The sequence below is a fragment of the Hippocampus guttulatus genome, chromosome 2 (assembly GCF_054856545.1).
Source record: "Hippocampus guttulatus isolate MCC_2025c chromosome 2, RoL_Hgut_1.0, whole genome shotgun sequence".
Taxonomy (NCBI): Eukaryota; Metazoa; Chordata; class Actinopteri; order Syngnathiformes; family Syngnathidae; genus Hippocampus; species Hippocampus guttulatus.
The window spans coordinates 24,604,448-24,622,168 of NC_141262.1; the positions used below are offsets into that span (position 1 = coordinate 24,604,448).

The 17,721-nt window shown below is 46.0% G+C and overlaps 2 protein-coding genes across 4 annotated transcripts; both read right to left on the reverse strand.

Annotated features, from left to right (window-relative positions):
- Window positions 1–614: 614 nt before the first annotated feature.
- On the reverse strand, window positions 615–6,741 carry myoz2a (myozenin 2a). Its single transcript, XM_086104810.1, has 6 exons — window positions 6,621–6,741; window positions 6,189–6,278; window positions 4,766–4,932; window positions 3,492–3,624; window positions 1,324–1,507; window positions 615–1,254 (listed from the first exon to the last, which is right to left on the reverse strand). Exons 2-6 carry the CDS (start codon window positions 6,268–6,270, stop codon window positions 1,041–1,043), a joined length of 780 nt encoding a protein of 259 aa, XP_085960936.1. The 5' UTR covers window positions 6,271–6,278; window positions 6,621–6,741; the 3' UTR covers window positions 615–1,040.
- A 1,307-nt stretch (window positions 6,742–8,048) lies between these two features.
- synpo2a (synaptopodin 2a) lies at window positions 8,049–17,718 on the reverse strand. Of its 3 annotated transcripts, none has more exons than XM_086104807.1 (5): window positions 17,368–17,718; window positions 15,442–15,593; window positions 13,736–14,226; window positions 9,548–12,837; window positions 8,049–8,537 (listed from the first exon to the last, which is right to left on the reverse strand). In XM_086104807.1, exons 1-5 carry the CDS (start codon window positions 17,473–17,475, stop codon window positions 8,049–8,051), a joined length of 4,530 nt encoding a protein of 1,509 aa, XP_085960933.1. In that variant the 5' UTR covers window positions 17,476–17,718. The 3 variants fall into 3 exon arrangements, with proteins under 3 accessions (XP_085960933.1, XP_085960935.1, XP_085960934.1); XM_086104809.1 differs by having other exon boundaries at window positions 10,190–12,837; window positions 17,368–17,630; XM_086104808.1 differs by lacking the exon at window positions 8,049–8,537 and having other exon boundaries at window positions 8,894–12,837; window positions 17,368–17,628.
- Window positions 17,719–17,721: the final 3 nt, after the last annotated feature.

Genomic DNA, 17,721 nt, shown 5'->3' on the forward strand with positions numbered 1-17,721 from the left:
CTCGTGGGAGTTGAGGTTAATTTTAGTCGCCATGACAGGGATTGTAATTGAAATGGAAACTGCTCGCACTTGACCGGCACAGGCGGGCCTCTGCCTCATTTGGATCAACGTGTTCCTTGAGTGCAACCCCACCACTTTTTTGAGGCGCATTTGGGTGTTTGCACTGCAGGAGCTGTTGTCTAAATTTAATTCTTGGTTCAAGAGAAGACCCTACTAGGCACAATATCTCTACAGGTCCAGGAAACCTTGGAGCCTTGGAGATCCATGAATTACAAATGGGTTCGGTATGTTTAAGTGGAATCTTTGGATATTTATCTCCTGTCTAACATGCTGAGATTTTGTGCGTTATACACATGCATTATTCACGGAGAAAAGAAAGAAAATGTGTCATTTGGTGCTGATGAAATGAAAATTAAAATCATTTTTGAAAAAAAAATCCCTGAATTCCCCTGATGCAGACTTGCACCAAATTTTATTGAGTTGTCCGTTTTGAGAAAATGAACAAACCAAGTGAAATAAATCTTGCATATTAAGTCTCCACTTGCCCCCAATCTAGTGAGATGTTACGTAATTCTTATCCCAAACCACAAACTGAAAAGATAAATGTTAACTCATGAATTCCTCACAATTTTATTGAGCAAAAACATCTCATCATAGTATTATACATTTAATATCTATGAAGGCTTATTTGTGACTAACTAACAGGGTGTTTTATCTCACTCTGATTGGAGCAGTACATTTTCCTTGACTTGGAATTCTACTCAAGTAAGTCACTTCACATATCACTAAACCAGACATTTCTTGGAAGGGGTCAATCTTCAAATAGAACTGTCGCTACGTTCTTGTCTATTAAAATAGCAATGCAGGGCCAAGACATTGTGTTGAATCAGTTAAACATCAAAACAGAGTAAACATTTTTTAGCCATCCATATGTTGTAACTCAAAATTCTTCAGAAAGGGGCTTTTTGAAAAGTTGATTCGAGAGAGAAGATGTGAAAAATTAAATCATCATTGAAATTTAGCGTGTGTTTTGAACCGGTTCAAAGGTCATCTGACTCGGGGGCGAGTGCGGCCTGCGGGATCACGGCGTGTAGGGGGACCGAAGCACCCCTGTAACGCCACCCCTGAGCGGCCCTGTTGAAGCAGGGACGACCTCTCAGCTCGGGGAAGTCGGGCAGGGCGAGCTCCGTCTTCACGTTCTGGTCGGCCGCGAGCGCGGGCGCCTCGGCGAAGCCGCCGAACGGGATGGCCACTCTGGAGACGGCAGTGTGTCAGAAAAGGGGACACTTGTTGGCATTCTGCCCGAGCCTTTGCCGTTCTCACCTATTGAAGCTTTTATAGCCTGGCAGGTCTGCTGGCGGTTCCGGTTCAGACAGGCAAGAGACGAGTGTGTCAGCCAGGGCTGGTTCCCTGACAAGGGCTAGGTCCCAGGGCGAGTGGTAGGACTTGGGGATAGCCGTGCTGTTGAACTTCTCCGGTGGGATGTCTTTCAGAGGACCCTCGTAGCCTGTGCAGTTGCACAGCACAAAGTCTGATGCTGGTTGAGCTACAAAAAACTTTTTTAAGGGGAAGTCAATTTAAGAAAAAAATGTCTTTACAATAACATGTTCTATGCCCCCCAAGTCAAAACACTGCATTCTGATAAATATAGTATTGTGGGATGTGGATTAAGCGAAAAAAAATCCACCCGTTTTTATCCATCTCAGTCATTTACTATTTTGTTTGTAAATGCTTTTAAATGTTGCATTTTTAAGAATGTCTTGTGATTGAAATATGTTCTGCACAACTGCCTTGCCATGTGCGCAAGTGTTGCAAAGAAAGGGAGAGAGAGTCGGGCCTATCCCGAGTACTATCCTTCAAAGCCAGTGCTTCTCTCAGGAAAGTGTGGGGGGGGGGGGGGGGGGGTTACATAACGTGGGGGAGACTTTGTGTCACTTCCAAAGTGCTCACAATGAACAATCCTCCTTCCTGAGTTTATGTTTTGCCCTCAGGGGGGAAGCAGCACAGACCAAACAGACCTGTGGGGAAGTCTGCAGCATTTTAGGAAGGAGAGGATCTGAGCTCAATACACTTCATGTGGTGGCGGTGGCGGTGGCGGCAAAAGGGGGCAGAGGGTGTGTTATCAAACAGGAAATGTTAAGCGCAGGCATCACATGCCCACGGAAGACGGTCCAAGCCGATTGTGGTATAAAAAATTTAAAAAAAGAGGAGACAGTCACAATTTAGATGAAATAAATGTGAGTGGATTTTGGGGCAAAACCATTTGTTAGATTAGGCCGTTTTGTCGCTGTGCCCTTTCCAAAGATGATTTATCCAGTGCAGTCCTCACAATTTTCAATTGTTTCATCCATTTCCCGAACCGCTTGATCCGCACTCGGGTCGCGGGGGGTGCTGGAGCCTATCCCAGCCGTCTTCGGGCAGTAGGCGGGGGACACCCTGAATCAGTTGCCAGCCAATCGCAGGGCACACAGAGACGAACAACCATCCACGCCCACACTCACACCTAGGGACAATTTAGAGTGACCAATCAGCCTGCCATGCATGTTTATGGAATGTGGGAGGAAACCGGAGCACCCAGAGAAAACCCACGCAGGCCCGGGGAGAACATGCAAACTCCACACAGGGAGGCCGGAGCTGGAATCGAACCCGGTACCTCTGCACTGTGAAGCCGACGTGCTAACCACTGGACTACCGGGCCGCCCTCAATTGTTTCAATCTTAGTAAACTTAGTTCTTTTTTTTTAGCAACCAGACAACATTTCGAAGAGATGTTCAATTTTAAAAACCGTTTGGGATATGGCTACTTTAAAAAAAACTTTTTTTTTAAATGATGTGTTGAATTTACTCCATATTATTTTGTCAAGTGGTTGCACAAAATAAAATTATCTGGGTCCGGATATATTTTTTAAATCATATATATAGTCTACTTTTTAAAAAAAATCCATTAACAAAATAAAACTGAGCAAATTCAACAAAAACTTTTTTTCGCTGGACATATAATAGGCATGCCTACCAAAGTACTGTTGTGAAAATTGTTCCAGGGACTCAATTTTGAAACTAGTTTAGTTTTGTGCAAGTTTACTATTGGTAATAATGCGACAAAAATATGCTTAGAATATCACAACATTATCATTTATTACATATGACAATTTGAACTGTTGGTATAGATTTCAGCAAACATCATGGAAGTTTGCTGCTTAATTTGATTTTGCAGGCCACACAAAATGATGTGGCAGGCCAGATCAGGCACCCGGGCCTTACGTTGAACACCTGTGGTCTGTACACGTGGTGCAAAGTTGAGAGCAGGTGGGAAATCATCCAATTCCACTTTTGATGTCCAAAAATCTAAATGTATTTGATGATTAAAATAAGTGAAACTGACCTTAGCGGCAAAATTCTTTCGAGATACATGATGAAATGTCAACGACTGTACCAACGACCAAAATAGCACTGCATTTGCGTCATTATGTTTGATCACTGGTGTGGCCTTACCAGGGGCGATGCTGTGCGGATCTGGCACTGTTACGGTTTCTGGTGCATAGGCCCGGTCCGCACCCGATTCTTCCTCAGCAGAGTTGCGCTCTTCGGTGGAATTGACGTTATCAGCTCGCGAGTCCGTCTTTCTCTAGAAGGACATTAAAACAAATTGTTTTCCCCACATGCTGCGGCTCAGTCATCCCTGTCAAGAATATTTATGATGATTTGCTCCAGAACTTCCTGAGGAAATGTTGACAACTTGAAACTAAATCCCTCCATTTGCCCCCGAGCAGTAAACAAAGCAGATGCAAGTGCTTCTCACTTCTAAGATAAGAGGGAGTGCAGCGCAGGGGAGGTGCGAGGACTTCCTTCCACTGAAATCCAAGCCAAAATGGACACACACACACACACACGCGCACACTCAAAAAACTAATATGGAACATTCACAAAAAAATGCAAGTATACAATGCGTAGATATTATGGTGCAGTAAGGCGGCTCAGTGGTCCAGTGATTTCTGTGTGGAGTTTGCATGTTCTCCCCGTGACTGTGTGGGTTTTCTACGGGTACTCCAGTTTCCTCCCACATTCCAAAAACATGCATAGCAGGCTAATTGAACACTCTAAATTGTCCTTAAGTGTGAGTGTGAGCGCAGTCCCAAAAAGTTCCCATCAGTTCCCAAAACATGTTTGACATGTGTTTTCAATCAGAAAACATGACTCTCTAATATTTTAATAATATGTCATGACATAATTATACAGAATCTAAAAAAAAAAAATCAATTCAATGAGCATTTGTCATTGGAGCGCTTTGGTCACTTGTGGGCAGTATAAAAGACACACACTGGAAATGGGGGTGTTTGGTCCTCACAGTCCTCAGTAAGTTGCTTTATAAAGAAAATATGCCTGCGTGTATTGTTCTATTATCTGTCGACCTGTGTTGCTTCACTGTTAGTGTTTAAACATCTCATTGCTGAAAGGGTTAGAAGACTGTAAAACAGATGCTATTTGTTAGCTATCTAGAGTCTTTCCTAATATGTCTTTGTGTTAAACTAGTGCGGGCATACGCAAAACAAAGCTACATATGTAAAAGATTTGTTTTCCGTTTAGTTTTTCAGTAAACTTCAACTGGGAGTGGCATTAAACAGCTTCAAGTCTCTTTTTTGAGAAAAAAAAGGGTTAGCGTTAATGATGGCTCAGAATGTAAAAAAAGTTGGGTCATTCATAATGAAAAGGTAAAACGTTAATTTTGGGGTACATGAGGTACATAGTGAGATGCAATCCATGCCTACGTTGAGATGCGAGTCGATGTCATCTTGGACGTTTTCAAAAGTGTACTTTTCAGAGCGTTTCTGCCGTCTCTTGAAGAGCTGCGAGCCCCGATTGGATGCCAGGGCCAGCTCTTCTACCATGATGTCCCGGGGAACGCTCACTTTCTTGCCAAGGTCCACCTCCACGTCTGCGCGCAAAAGCCAGTGCGGGTTAGAGGGAGCGACACGAAACTGTCTTTCGGTCTCTCAGCTGTCAGTGGCATTCAGGGCCTCCTCGTTCCAGACAGCAGTTGTCCTTGTCTCAAATAGCATTTTTGAGTCCACAACGACAAAGGTTACACCGGGCCATAAAAGTATTCATTTACTTACCTGTATATATAGACGGGTTCCAGTCGGTAAACTTAATACGTTGTGACTGTGTGAATGAGTATAGAAACGAAAATTACATTGGAATCCAGCAATTACACCCGCTGAGTTATATTATTTCCGCTTACAATGACGATTGATGCCAATCATACCCTTGGCTTGTACCTCCCAAGAATAATTGTCCCATTGACAGACATCACTAGTACATGTGGAAGCCTCATTGGATGATTAAAACAAAAATCCCACTTCTGACACCAAAAGTACACCGCTGCATGTTAAGAGCCATGTGTCCTCAAAGCAGAGTTGAATAAATTATTTTAACCAGAGGCGGAGCGATGTGGTGGCCGGGGGTGGCCCTGGCCATCCCACATCTGGGAGAAAATTTGGTTACATGTGACGTAACTGCCAGTATCATTAGATGCCTTGATACTCTGCCACAATTCATTTTTACCAATTATTTTTAGAACAAACCTACAATTTATTTTAATGAGAGGTCTGAAACAATCCGTCTTTACAAAAGAACAATTGATCATGACAGTCAACTTCAATCAAAATTATTTTCCCACCATGGCAAGCGAAGAAAATGGCACTGAAAAGTCACTGTTAAGAGATTTGCGTGTCATGGTGCTTTTTTGATATGATTTCCATGAATGGGCCATCAATCGTGGTATGCAAAACGCATTGATCTGATTGGCCGTTAGCTAGCAAGTCCAAATTCGTACAAGAGATAGAAGTAAACTACAAGCAAGTAACTGCAAATAAAATAGGATTGTCTCGAAAGTTAACCCTTTCAGGGACAGCGGTCACTACAGTGGACAGCCTATCATGTTAGCGGGTCACAGGTTATCATTATTGGTGCATGAAAGTGTTAAGGTCAGCAAAATTATGTTTTTTACTTTGACTTGATTTTGCTGTTTAGCCAATTTCTGGTTATGTATGCATTTTATTTCATGCATCCCTGACTGTGGATGGTACGATAAACAATGACTTCTTAGTTACACCCGCACATTTCAAGCCACACCGTGGCTATGGCTGAGTGAGATCTTGCGTTACATTGGCCACCACAAAATTTCTTTACCTTCCAGTGCTTGAATCTCCCTGCAGATTGCTGCAGCCTGAGCTTTCCTCTCCCCGGTTGTCATGGTAGAGAAAAGCGACATGGCTGCCCCTGGGAATTAGGGAGGACACATTAGTATGACCTCACCATCAAGCTGACTTATCAGGGCAAAGAAAAGAGCAAAGTGAGCACATCTCTTTAAATAACCCCGGGCCGTTAAACTGCAAGCACATGCTCGTCAAACAGTGCGAAGCAGCCGTGTCGGGCCCGCCAATCGATAGATGTAGAGATTAGCCAAGCGAGTGCAAAGAACTCTTCAATTGCCACATTTCGCATGGTACAGCCGGTGTCCCAACACTTTTTGTCCATACCCATTTTGGCAATGAAGGCAAGCGGTGTGAATGACAGGAAACGGTGCACAATGAAGCATTACCTGAGCAAGCGGTCACTTACCTGCCCTGAATAACCCTGCTGGTGTGGGGGAATTCTCTGGAACTGCACAAAAAAAGGTGGACAGTGTCAGCCAAGCGGGCACGCTCACTCCACGGGGACCAGGGGAAGGGTCCGGGGGTTCTGCGGCTCAACCTCACAGAACGCCTGAATGAGTGGGTGGCTGGGTCGGTGGGTGTCAGTGTGTTGTCATTGCTATGTCGCTCATCGGTGAAAAAGGGCCTAAATTTAGAGCAGTACAGTCTATTGGTCAGCAGGGTGGGCTACATGCTGCTGATTCAAAATCAGTCGTGCGCAACTGCCAGTCCTTGTGCAATGTGGCGTATTTTTAAAGCAGAGGTTCCCAACCATTACCATTTTCTTTTGGAAAAATCTCATGGCACGCCACCAAAAATAAAGGTCACAAACGTATCATGAAATAATGATGATCAAGTTAGTCACAAATTACTTGACGTGAAATGGGGCCTGTTTCGTTGAACACAGGTGTGCTTGGATCGCCAAATTTGAAAAGTTGTTTCTTTTTTGGGGGCTTGTTGTTGTTCTTTTTAATAGAACGCGGCGTTGGAATGAACATTTGGAAAAATGAATGTTCGTATGAGCTAGCATTGGTGGAATGAATCTTGCAGATTTGGGACTGAAGGCATACATTTAAATTAATTTCAGTTATTCTTTCATGGGAAAACTTATTATTGTTGAGCTGCAGGTTTTTTTCTCATTGAAGGTGCATCATTTATTTTGATTCAGTTTAATTGTTGGGAAAACTCTTGTTCATTTTATTTTTAACTTAACACGGCACGCTTTGCCTCATGCAACAACTATTCAATAAGTTCTTTAAAAATAGAATCAATTGTAAAAGCTGTTGTTTGTTAACTACCCATGTATTTCAAATGACTATATTTTGAAATTGCAACATCGCAATCACGTGAAACCGTGCTATTTTTGCTCAGCCTAATGTTCTGAATGTGATGCCAGTCACATGAAGCTGTGCTATGAATGACAACAGGTTCTTCTGCCATCTAGCGGAAGAACGCATTTATTTTTCTGCATGTCAATACAAATCGCTTGCATCAATAGACATTTTTTGTTGTTGTACATAATTTAAATTTGATCTAATTTTCAAACCAATTAAATTGGATCATTTTCTGCAATGTTGCATAATAGTTGGGAAAGTCTGCTCTCAACAAAAAAGCATGGGTGCGAAAGTTGTCTTTATTTTTGGAAATATGGAGGCTAGTCATCAGCATGCTAAATAGGAATTATCACTGCAAAAATGAACAGAAATTAAAACCAAAAGTGAAAAAAGAAGGGGAACGCAAACGAATAGAATAAGTAAAAACAAATGCTTGCCACAGTCACGAAATCAATTACTTCAAATTCTCAATGTGATGAAAATACAATTACGGCATGCAAAGTTTCTGGAGTCTTTGCGTCTTACTGCTGCCAATTGTACTTGGGGCTATATGGAGACTCATGCAGTCCCACTGGGGACCTTTTCCCGTCAGACGGGAGCCCTGAGTGGCTCTCAGACCGCTGAGGTTGCCACTTTCTGGGCAGAGAACCGTAACCAACACGCTCACCAGTGCTGGATGCACCCCCCTGACCTGGACCCCAGCCCCTTTGGCCGCCCGCCCTCTGCGGGCACGCCCTAGCCGTCCACTGGGCCGGCGGCTCCGGGACGAGCTTCCGCTGGGCCGCCAGGTGAACACTCGAGGCCAGGTTCTGCTGGAGGTCCTGGAAGGCAAAGGCTTCATCCACCAGCCCCAGGGGATGGCGGGAAGCCGCCTCCCAGGGCGTGAGGGCTTTCGGGGTCTTCTCCAGCCGGGTCGCCTGCCTGGACGCCCGAGCGGAGGAAGAGGGTGAGTGACGGCCTGTGGAGGGCACTCTACCTGGAGGGGACAAAGAGTAGCTCCTGCCAGTCACCTGGGGAGGGGGAAAGACCCAGACATGTTTATTGCACTTATTATGCGCCACGGAACACAGAAGGCGCAATGCTGCTACCTTGTGGTGAAAGATTGAGGCGCAAAGGATAAAACATGAAGAAGCATTAAATTTAAAAAAAAGGAAATCCCAAAAGTTGGACAACTGAAATTTATGATGCGTGTCCAGTTAAATGAGGTTGAAAAGTCAATGAAAACTTGGTTGAGAGGTTAGTTCATGTGCTTCAACCGCAGATTCGATTCTAAATTTGTGTTTTATATCGAACACATAAGATCGATGAAACCCAGAATGCATACAGAACAGAAAAAAAGAAAAAAAGACAAAGGAGGATAGGAGTTTGCTTTAATGGCACTGCAGTGAATGGTACAGAAAGTGCACTGTGTCAAGAAGGAAACACACAGAGGAAAAAAGGAGGGGAAAAGAAGAACAAAACATGTAAAACATAGCAGCTGAGGAGCAAACATAAAATAAATATGGAAGAACATATTTTATCTATTCATGGAACAGCATTGTTTGAATATATACTATAGTTTATATTTTAATCTGAGTCAAAGTGGCTCAAGTTGAAATTCAAGCCGGCTATCCGCGCACTTCCGTTTATTTATAACAGCCAGCATGACGCAACAGCTGACACCAAAAAAAAAAACCTCTTAAAATAAATGGACTTGACCGAGGCAAATAGACTCAAGACTCAAATGGTAGTTTATTTTTCACCTTTGAGCTCTGAGTTGGACGGTGGCATTCGTAGTGAATTGCAACCTGAGATTCATGACATCATGCTTACGTCACTGTCCATCGTCAACTTTTCTCATCTACTTTCGGAAAAAAATGTATTCCCTCATTTAATATTCGTTCAACTCACCTTCATTCCTAATTAACCACCGCAACGGAACTTTAACTTTTCAAATATGAACTCTTCCAATAAACATAAAATGTACACACAGACTATTGGGCAAGAATCACTCGCTCTCAGCGACCGTGGGCTTCCACACCTGAGCGCAACTTCTTTTGGCCGTAAACTTTGGTTTTGGCGCCAGGCCAGTGTTGCCGCTGGTTGTAGAACCAGGCGGTGAAACTACAGGAAAACTCGGCGCTGCGTTAGCAGGAAGGGCGATCGTTGTGTGTGAAAGGTAAGGAGGACTACCAGCTCCTTGATAGGGGACTTGTTGGGGCGGGTACTGGGGACTGGGCAATTGAGGGGTTTGCTGGTTATATGGTTGCCAATAAACACCACCTGATGATTGCTGCTGAGGATCAGAAGGGGGATAAGCATTCGAGGTTGGCTGGTAGTTGCCATCGTAGGCTTGCTGGGGGTACGACGCACTAAATGAGCCAGGTGACTGAACTGGGGCCATTTGCTCATAAGGCTGCTGGTTTTGGGGTGAATAGCTGGGCTTCGGAGCAGGCTCCTTTGCACCTTCTCCTGCAGACCCGTATGTAAAGAGCAAGGCACTAAGTTGGTAGGGTTGATGCTTCATGACATCAACGACATCAAGTGGTTTCGGGGCAGGTCCTTGTTTGCCTTTTTTCTTGGCTTTGGACATAGGGCCACTAGAAGGAGGCTGCTTCGACGCGGCCGGCGGATAAGAGGGGGACTGGATGGGATTGAAACCCCGTGACGGCGGAGCACGTACGTTAGGGGTGTATTTCCACTCGTTTGGCAAGGAGGCAGTCGGCGACGTGGATCGACTCGCCATATGGGCCTGCACGGTCTCCGAGTCCACCACGTACTTCTCCATGCGAGACTGCCTCTTCGCAAACATGTCAGCTCCTTTCCCTCGGACGGCCGGCATCTCGTAAGCTGAACTGGCAGACGATGGGTTCAAGATGGTAGCCAAGGGGTTGATGACACGGGGTGAACCTTTCTGACCAGAGGTGAAAGCGTTACTTCTCTGTGGGCCCCGGTTTTGTTGGGTTTGCCATGGTTTGGGTAAAGGTTGAGTGTTGGCTACAGGCGTTTGCTGGGACTGTGGCGCCCAGGCAGGTGTTTGAGGTTGAGCCGGCGGCCACGCATTTATCAGAGGCTGCGGCGCTGTCTTTAAAGGTGCTTGTTGCCAGTTTGGCTGTGTCTGTGGATGAACAGAATGGTCCCAGGACTGCTGATGTCGGGCCGGACCTTGCTCGGCCTCCCAGGCATGAGTGGGACGCTGGACCTGTTCCGGAGGCTGCTGGGCCCAAGATGGCTGGGCGGGTACCGGCGGCCATGGACTCAAACCGGCTGGAGGCTGCATCTGTGGTTGTGCTTGGGCTGTTTGGGTCCAAGATGGTTGTGCTGGAGGCCAGGTATTAATTGGAGGTTGTGCTTTTGCCTGAGCTGGAGCCCAATGTTGATCTGGTGCTTGGGTTATCGGCCAGGCTTTTGGTTGCATTGGTTGACCCCATGCCGGCTGGGATTCAGGCTGAATCCAAGGATCTTGTTCTTGGGATTTGGCCAGTGCCCATGTAGGTTGAGAGTCTACTTGCGGAGCTTGGCCCCAGGGAGCCTGTGATTGCTGCTGCTGCTGCTGCAGCATCGGTTCTCGTGATCGACCCCAGGTCGGCTGCATTTGCTGGACTTGCAGCTCCGGTGTGTGCGTCCAGTTTTGTTGTGGTTGAGACTGGGGTGGATCTTGGGGTTGACACGGTTCAACGTGTGGCTGCGCTTGCTCTGTTTGACTCCAGGAGGCCTGATTTTGGGGTGTCCAGGTATCGGCAAGGGGCTGAGACTGCACTTGACTGTGAGTGGATTGGGGTGTCGCCCACTGATGTTGTAGAGAGGATTGACTTGGTTTTGGCTCCTGTGGCTGCACCTGCGTCGTATAACAGGAAATTGTAGATTGCTGCTGGACTGCTTGTGCAGAATCCCAAATTCCTCCAGCATTGGTCTCGGGCTGTGGAGAAGAGCTGACATAACCGTTTCCCTCTTGCACGGCTACTTGTGGTTGTTGGGTTTCTGGCACTGAAGGAGGCCATGTTTGTTGTTGCTCTGCGGAGGCAATGGCAGGGGCTTCCAGTTGGGCTTGAGGCGGAGTTGGCCCAGGGGCAGTCACATGAGAGGTTGGCTCTTGGTCACTTAAAGGGGTGGTCACTGCGGTGGGGGCGACAGCAGGTGTGGGCACACTATTTTCAGCATGCTGAGGCATGTCCTGGTTGGTTACTTCCATCTGTGGAGACCAGGGGGCAGAGCTGGGATCTATCACAGGCTTTGGGGCCACCGGTGGAGGAGTCTTGTGTTTCGACCGTGAGGACTGGAGGAAATTACAAGCCTCAGCGCCAAGGCTGAGGTAGTCTTCCTCGGGTCCTGACTCGAAACCCATCTTCTTGGAACTCATGTTGAGTAGGTTCAGCAGATCAGGATTCGGTGACATCTTTGGCGTCTCTTTAAACGTGAACATGGGCTTGGCAACATTTCTCCTCTTTGAATCCAGAAGGCCCGACCTGATCGCCGGGGTGGCAATGCGCTCATCACGGGAGGCGATCTGCTCTCCTTGGCCTTGATTAGTCCCAGTCATTGCAGGAGAGTAAGGTGTCGCCGCCATGTTCTGAACCAAAAAGGGCTTTGCGGTGCGATTGCCGAGAGAACGCTGCGCTTCGTGGCTTTGCTGCTGCACGGAACCGCGCTGACCTTGGTGATACGTTTGCTCGTACGGCTGCTGCTGATACTGTTGGTAATGCTGTTGTTGTTGGTACTGCTGCTGCTGCTGCTGGTATTGCTGGTACTGCTGCTGCTGGTTCACATCCATGTACGCGTGGTTCTCCGCGGCGGGCTGCGTGTAAGCCGCTTCCACGTTCTGCGCCCCTTCCACGGGCATCCCCTGGCGCCGCAGCTCTTCGTGCTCGGCCGCAATCTCGTCCATTCGCTGGCGCCTCTGGGCGAACATGAGGGCGCCTTTGCCCTTGGTTTCGGGCAAATACTCCATCGGACTTTGCTTCTGCTCAACGTCAAGTAGGCTTTTATCCAAGCAGATCGTCAGTATGCCTTTGCCACTGCGGGCATTCGTGAGGAAATGCGTCTCTAAATCCGTTCGGTCTTGATCAGCGAGTGTGAACTCTACAACATGAACTCCGCCCTGGGTGCCGTCGTCGTCGTCGTCCTCCTCTGTGCTGTCGTCTCGCTTGTCCTCTCCCGTGCCGTAGCTCACCAAGGTGTACTTTTTCGCTCTCTGACGGTGTTTCTTGAACATCAACAGGCCCTTGTTGTTCGGGTTGGGCTGCGCGGCACTAAGGAGAAGGGCAATCCGCTTACATTTGGACTTGGCCTCCTTCACCTGCTTCTCGGACAGACTCTCGCTGCGCCTGAACCCTGCGGGGAGACACATTGATTGACAGGTTTTCTGGTCAAGGAAAGTCAACCATTAAAAAAAACACAACCACAACATTAATCGATCACCTCTGAGTTTGCTTTACACAATGGACCGTCAACACAGATAAAGGACAACCAATACCAATTAAATATTGAGCTGCTTTGTCCAACACACAATCACTCCATCCTGAGCAATGCACTCGCCCTCATTTGCAAGTCATAAAGCCGCAAAGCAATTACAAGTCTTTGACCCGTGTCAAAGCCGCGGAGAACACGTCGCATGATATCACCATTCCCATAAAGCGGTTGCAAATTTACTCCGATTCACGTCTTCCAAGTCTGCACCGCATTGACGATGAACTTTCAACCATTTAACAATAAGAGGACAAGTACTCGCTTGAATTTTCGACAAGACTAACCTGAAGGTGGTGAGGGCAGCGCGAGTGAGGGTCCAACTCACTCTTTTAGCACAGTTAAAGCACCCTGTCGGAGGGGAGGATCAGGTAACAGTTTTCGGGGTGCACATGTTGGTGTCTGTCAAAGGGGCTGCACTACAGGAGCCATCATTAACATGTTGTGGGTATATTTATGGCCTCTGCAACAGCTCTAAAAAAATACACCTGGGTAACTATCATCAAACCTTTTCAGGGCTGTGATCTATTATATCTATTTTATTTTTTGACGCCACTCAGTCTGGATTCATATTTGGACAGTTCGTTCAAAGCAACGGGTGCCATCCGCCAGCTGCAACGGGCGACGTGCTATTTTCGGGAACGCCGGACATCATGCTTTGGAATGCACGCATGATGTTGTCAAATAAACTTTTAGCACACACGCAGACGCACAGACACGCACACGCTCCTCTCAAGAATCAACACATTCCAATAACTGTACTCACTGGCGTGCCTTGCTCGGTGCTTGTTGGGTTTCTCTTGATCGGAATCGGTATCCTGCTCCTCGCCGGGCGTTCCCTCATCTGAGGGGATTTGGAAAGCGACACTAAAAGAGCCGGGAAGCTCACAGGGCCCTCCTCCCACGTCTCGGGATCCGGCGCTCGCCCCGGGGCCTCCCACCCCGCCGCTCAGGATGCCCCTCCCTGGTGATGCTGATGCTGCCGGCTCCTTCCCTCGCACCACTCCGTGATGGCTGAGCGGCTTTCGGTCGGAGGACGGAGGTGCCTCCTGTGCGCCGCTGGTGACGGTATGGTCTCCCTCCACAAAGTGTGCGCTGCCCAGAGAGGTACAGCTCATGTTGTCCAAGGTCTGCTGGGAAAGGGACAGCAAAGGCGTATCACCGGGATCCCTGTGCGGTTCTTCATCAGAGATTTCCTCCTGGGACTCGGATATGTAGAGCTCTCTCAGCTTTAAAGCCTCCTCGTCACCTATCGATCTGGAGGGGGAAATGAGATGCTGCTATTAAATGGTGCTGAACAAATTTCATTCCATACACACATTTTCAATGGCGCTTGTTCTCATTAGGGTCGCGGATATGCTGGAGCTACATCCTGAACTGGTCACATACGGATAACCAAGTTGTCATATTCACACCTATGGACAATTTAGGTCCCTAACGTCTGCAATTGGCAGGCAACCGGTTCAGGGTGTCCCCCGCCTACTGCCCGAAGACAGCTGGGATAGGCTCCAGCACGCCAGCGACCCTCGTAGAAAATGGATGGATATTTCATTATTCATAGTTTTTGTGACATTTTTGTTTGGTGGTGTGTCATGAAACTTTTCCAACACACGTGCTGCCCTGTATGGAAAACTAAAAGCAGATTTGACAATGATGCCTTGGCATTCCCAGGAAAGGATCTATCAAACTGTCATGCCGATCCCATTTTTAAGTTTTCTGAAGGTGTTTTAGAATGAAAACGCTCAAACACAACCAAGAAAAACTTAAATCAAAGCAAATTTTGTTTGGTGTTGTCCTGCACAGATATTTGTTCTTACCTTTAATGTCATGATTCTGTTTATGACCAACAGGTGGCACTGTAGGGTTCCCCCTGCAGCTGCACACCTGTTGGTCGTTATGTAATTAGTACTATTAGTATTTCGTTTTAGTAATTAGTATTTATACTACTAATAATATAATACTAATTTATACTAAGAGTGCTAATTAGATTGATCCCTTTTGTATTTATATTGCACTTAATTGAACGGTGTCTGTTTGTTTTTCTTCTTTCTTCTTTCTACCCACATTCTTGCTGCTGGAGGCTGTAAATTTCCCCAGTGTGGGACAAATAAAAGATATAAAGAAAGAAAGTAATTACATAACGACCAACAGGTGTGCAGCTGCAGGGGAAGCCCTACAGTGCCACCTGTTGGTCACAAATAGAATCATGACATTTAAGCACTGGTGGGAGTTTTGGAGAATAGGTACACATGTTTACTTTTTTAAAGAAAAATTACCAAGTCATTTTCCTCTTTTATCCTCAGATAAATTTGCTTAATTTTGATTATATAAGACTCTTTGTTTAAATTTTCTTTCTTTTTTTCCAATACAAATTTTTGCTCTATGGCTTTGTAGCTGTTAAAAATGTTTTTGGGCTGGGTTGTTATTTGTGGCTGCCAATCGGTCTGACAAAAACCAAGCGAATTGAGGTACCTCTTAAGAAGTAGGCGGAGGCAGCCGACTGACGCGTTGATGAGGGCCCGAGCCTGCCAAAGGGGCAATCCCGCGCACGGTTTTCCGTTCAGGGACACCACCTCATCGCCGTCTCGTACGCCGGCCTGGAAAGCATTGCCGCCTTCCTCCACCTGCAAACAACAACATGTTCAAGTCACATTACTCACCACTTCATGCGATCCTTCAAGAGTCTCTCGTTCCAGCAAAGAATATATTGTTCATCTTCTAAAAATTAAAAATGAAATATGCAAGTCTTAAAGTGATGCATTTGAAATGGCAGTTATCGCAGTGAAGGATGTTTTTACTCCCTTGTAATTGCTTCCCACAGCCCATAAAACGCCTCATTAATAGGACAACTTCAATAAGCGGAAGTGTGCCATAAATCTTACGAGGCTGGAGGGGGCTGTAAGAAATGACTTGGACAGGAAAACGGAGTGAATTAAAAACAATGTTGCTTGGTTATATATTCACCATCTATTCTGGCTGTTGGTAACTAATAATAACCGTATATTAAAATAGAATAAAATGTATATTATTGTTGTGTGCGTGTTTTTTAAGTTTTTTTTTAAATTTTAACATTTTTATTGTTTGTTTTTGTTGTTGTTTAAAAATATATCATTTTCTGCCTGTGCAGTGAGGTGCCGTGTGGGGCGAGCAAAATAGGCAGTAAATAATTTTTGCCACTAGATGTCGTCCTTTGACTACAGTAACATTAAGAGGAGGCCTTGAGTTCAACAGGTCAAATTAATTCAGTACAGTTCCGTGCTATACCAACTGTTCGCTCTGCTGTCTTAACCATCACAAGAGCAAGTCGTAAAATGAGACAACCCTCTGCAGGAAATTGATTTTATGGGCAACTTTATAGAGCTGATAAAACCCCCTGTGTGCATCCAGGCCGTACAAGGCGTCTTGTGTGCCTTCCATTGCGACTTACCTCCAAAAAAGGAGGGGAAATCTTTATTGTTGGCCCTCTCTTCAAACAGTCCAGCCTAAAGTATACCCAGAAACCTACTTTGAATTCATTTCTAGCTCCCGGCAGTACATGGCCACCGCAGCTTTAAACAATTAAACTTTTGTATTGCAGCAAAACATTTCCCAGCACAGCATTGGTGTTCAAAAACTAGGCCCACTGCTCTGCCTGCACTTTATTTTATTAACCATTTGCTCGCAGTCATAATTGCGATTTTGTTGATTGCCCTAGTGCTTAAAAAAAAATTCTCACAGTGTACTATTAGACAAGAGTCTAAGGGAGTGTTTGTGTGATAAACAACAATTGCCTGCCTCCGTTTCCATTTACTTGGCAGTCATTTAAACTCTGTCTCTGTTGCTTTAAAACTAAAGTGACCTCATCAATTTTGTACACAGGTCAGAAGAGGGGAAAACACAAGTTCCCTTATATGGACAGAGCATTTCACAGTGGATCCATCAAGCTCCTAAGATGTAATGCTGTGTGTGCACTGTGTGCATTACGTGTTACAATGTCGGAATTGGAGTTGAAAGTGTTGCAAAGGAGGTAACGGTCAGGAATGTACAGTGGAAGTTGATGAGAAACATGTTTTGCTTGTTTGTTTTTTTCATATTTCAAAACAACCCAACACCATTTTTTGCGCATGACTCATGAGTTAAAACTTAAGGATGCACACATGAATGTCCTTTTTTTTGCACTGGCATCCCTGCATAACTGGCATACCTTTCACCCTGTAGCCGACCGTTTTGGTTTGAAGTCTTTGGGAGTGACAACAGATCATCACACACTATCCCGTCCGTAGTCTTGACCATATAAGGGGGTGCTGAGGAATCTCACGCACCCAAAACATGGCCCAAAAAGCCACTCTCCCGCTACATTGCATTCTACTTTGCAGAATATGATGATGTTCTCAAATAATACGTAAAAAGGAGAGTTACCTGAGAAACCAGCAGAGGCGTATCGGTGTCCCCCACGCCTTCTTCCAGGGTGAAGCCCCAGGGTCCATCACCATGCAAAGTGATGCAGATGTAATCCCCAGTTCCCATGCTGTGTGTGCATAGAGCTCCTCATCCGGACCACAGAGCAATCGGACAGGGAAGCAGGTTTTTAGAAGAACAACCCCGCTTGCCCCACTCCCACCATCCTGTACTGTACTCTTCTGAGCTGAGTCCGGCCCGCTAGGTGACATCATCATGGCATCATGGCTCACAGGATGTAGAGAAAGGGGTGTGTGGTTATGGGAATTGCAGACACTTCTTCTGGATACATTTTATATATATATATATATATAT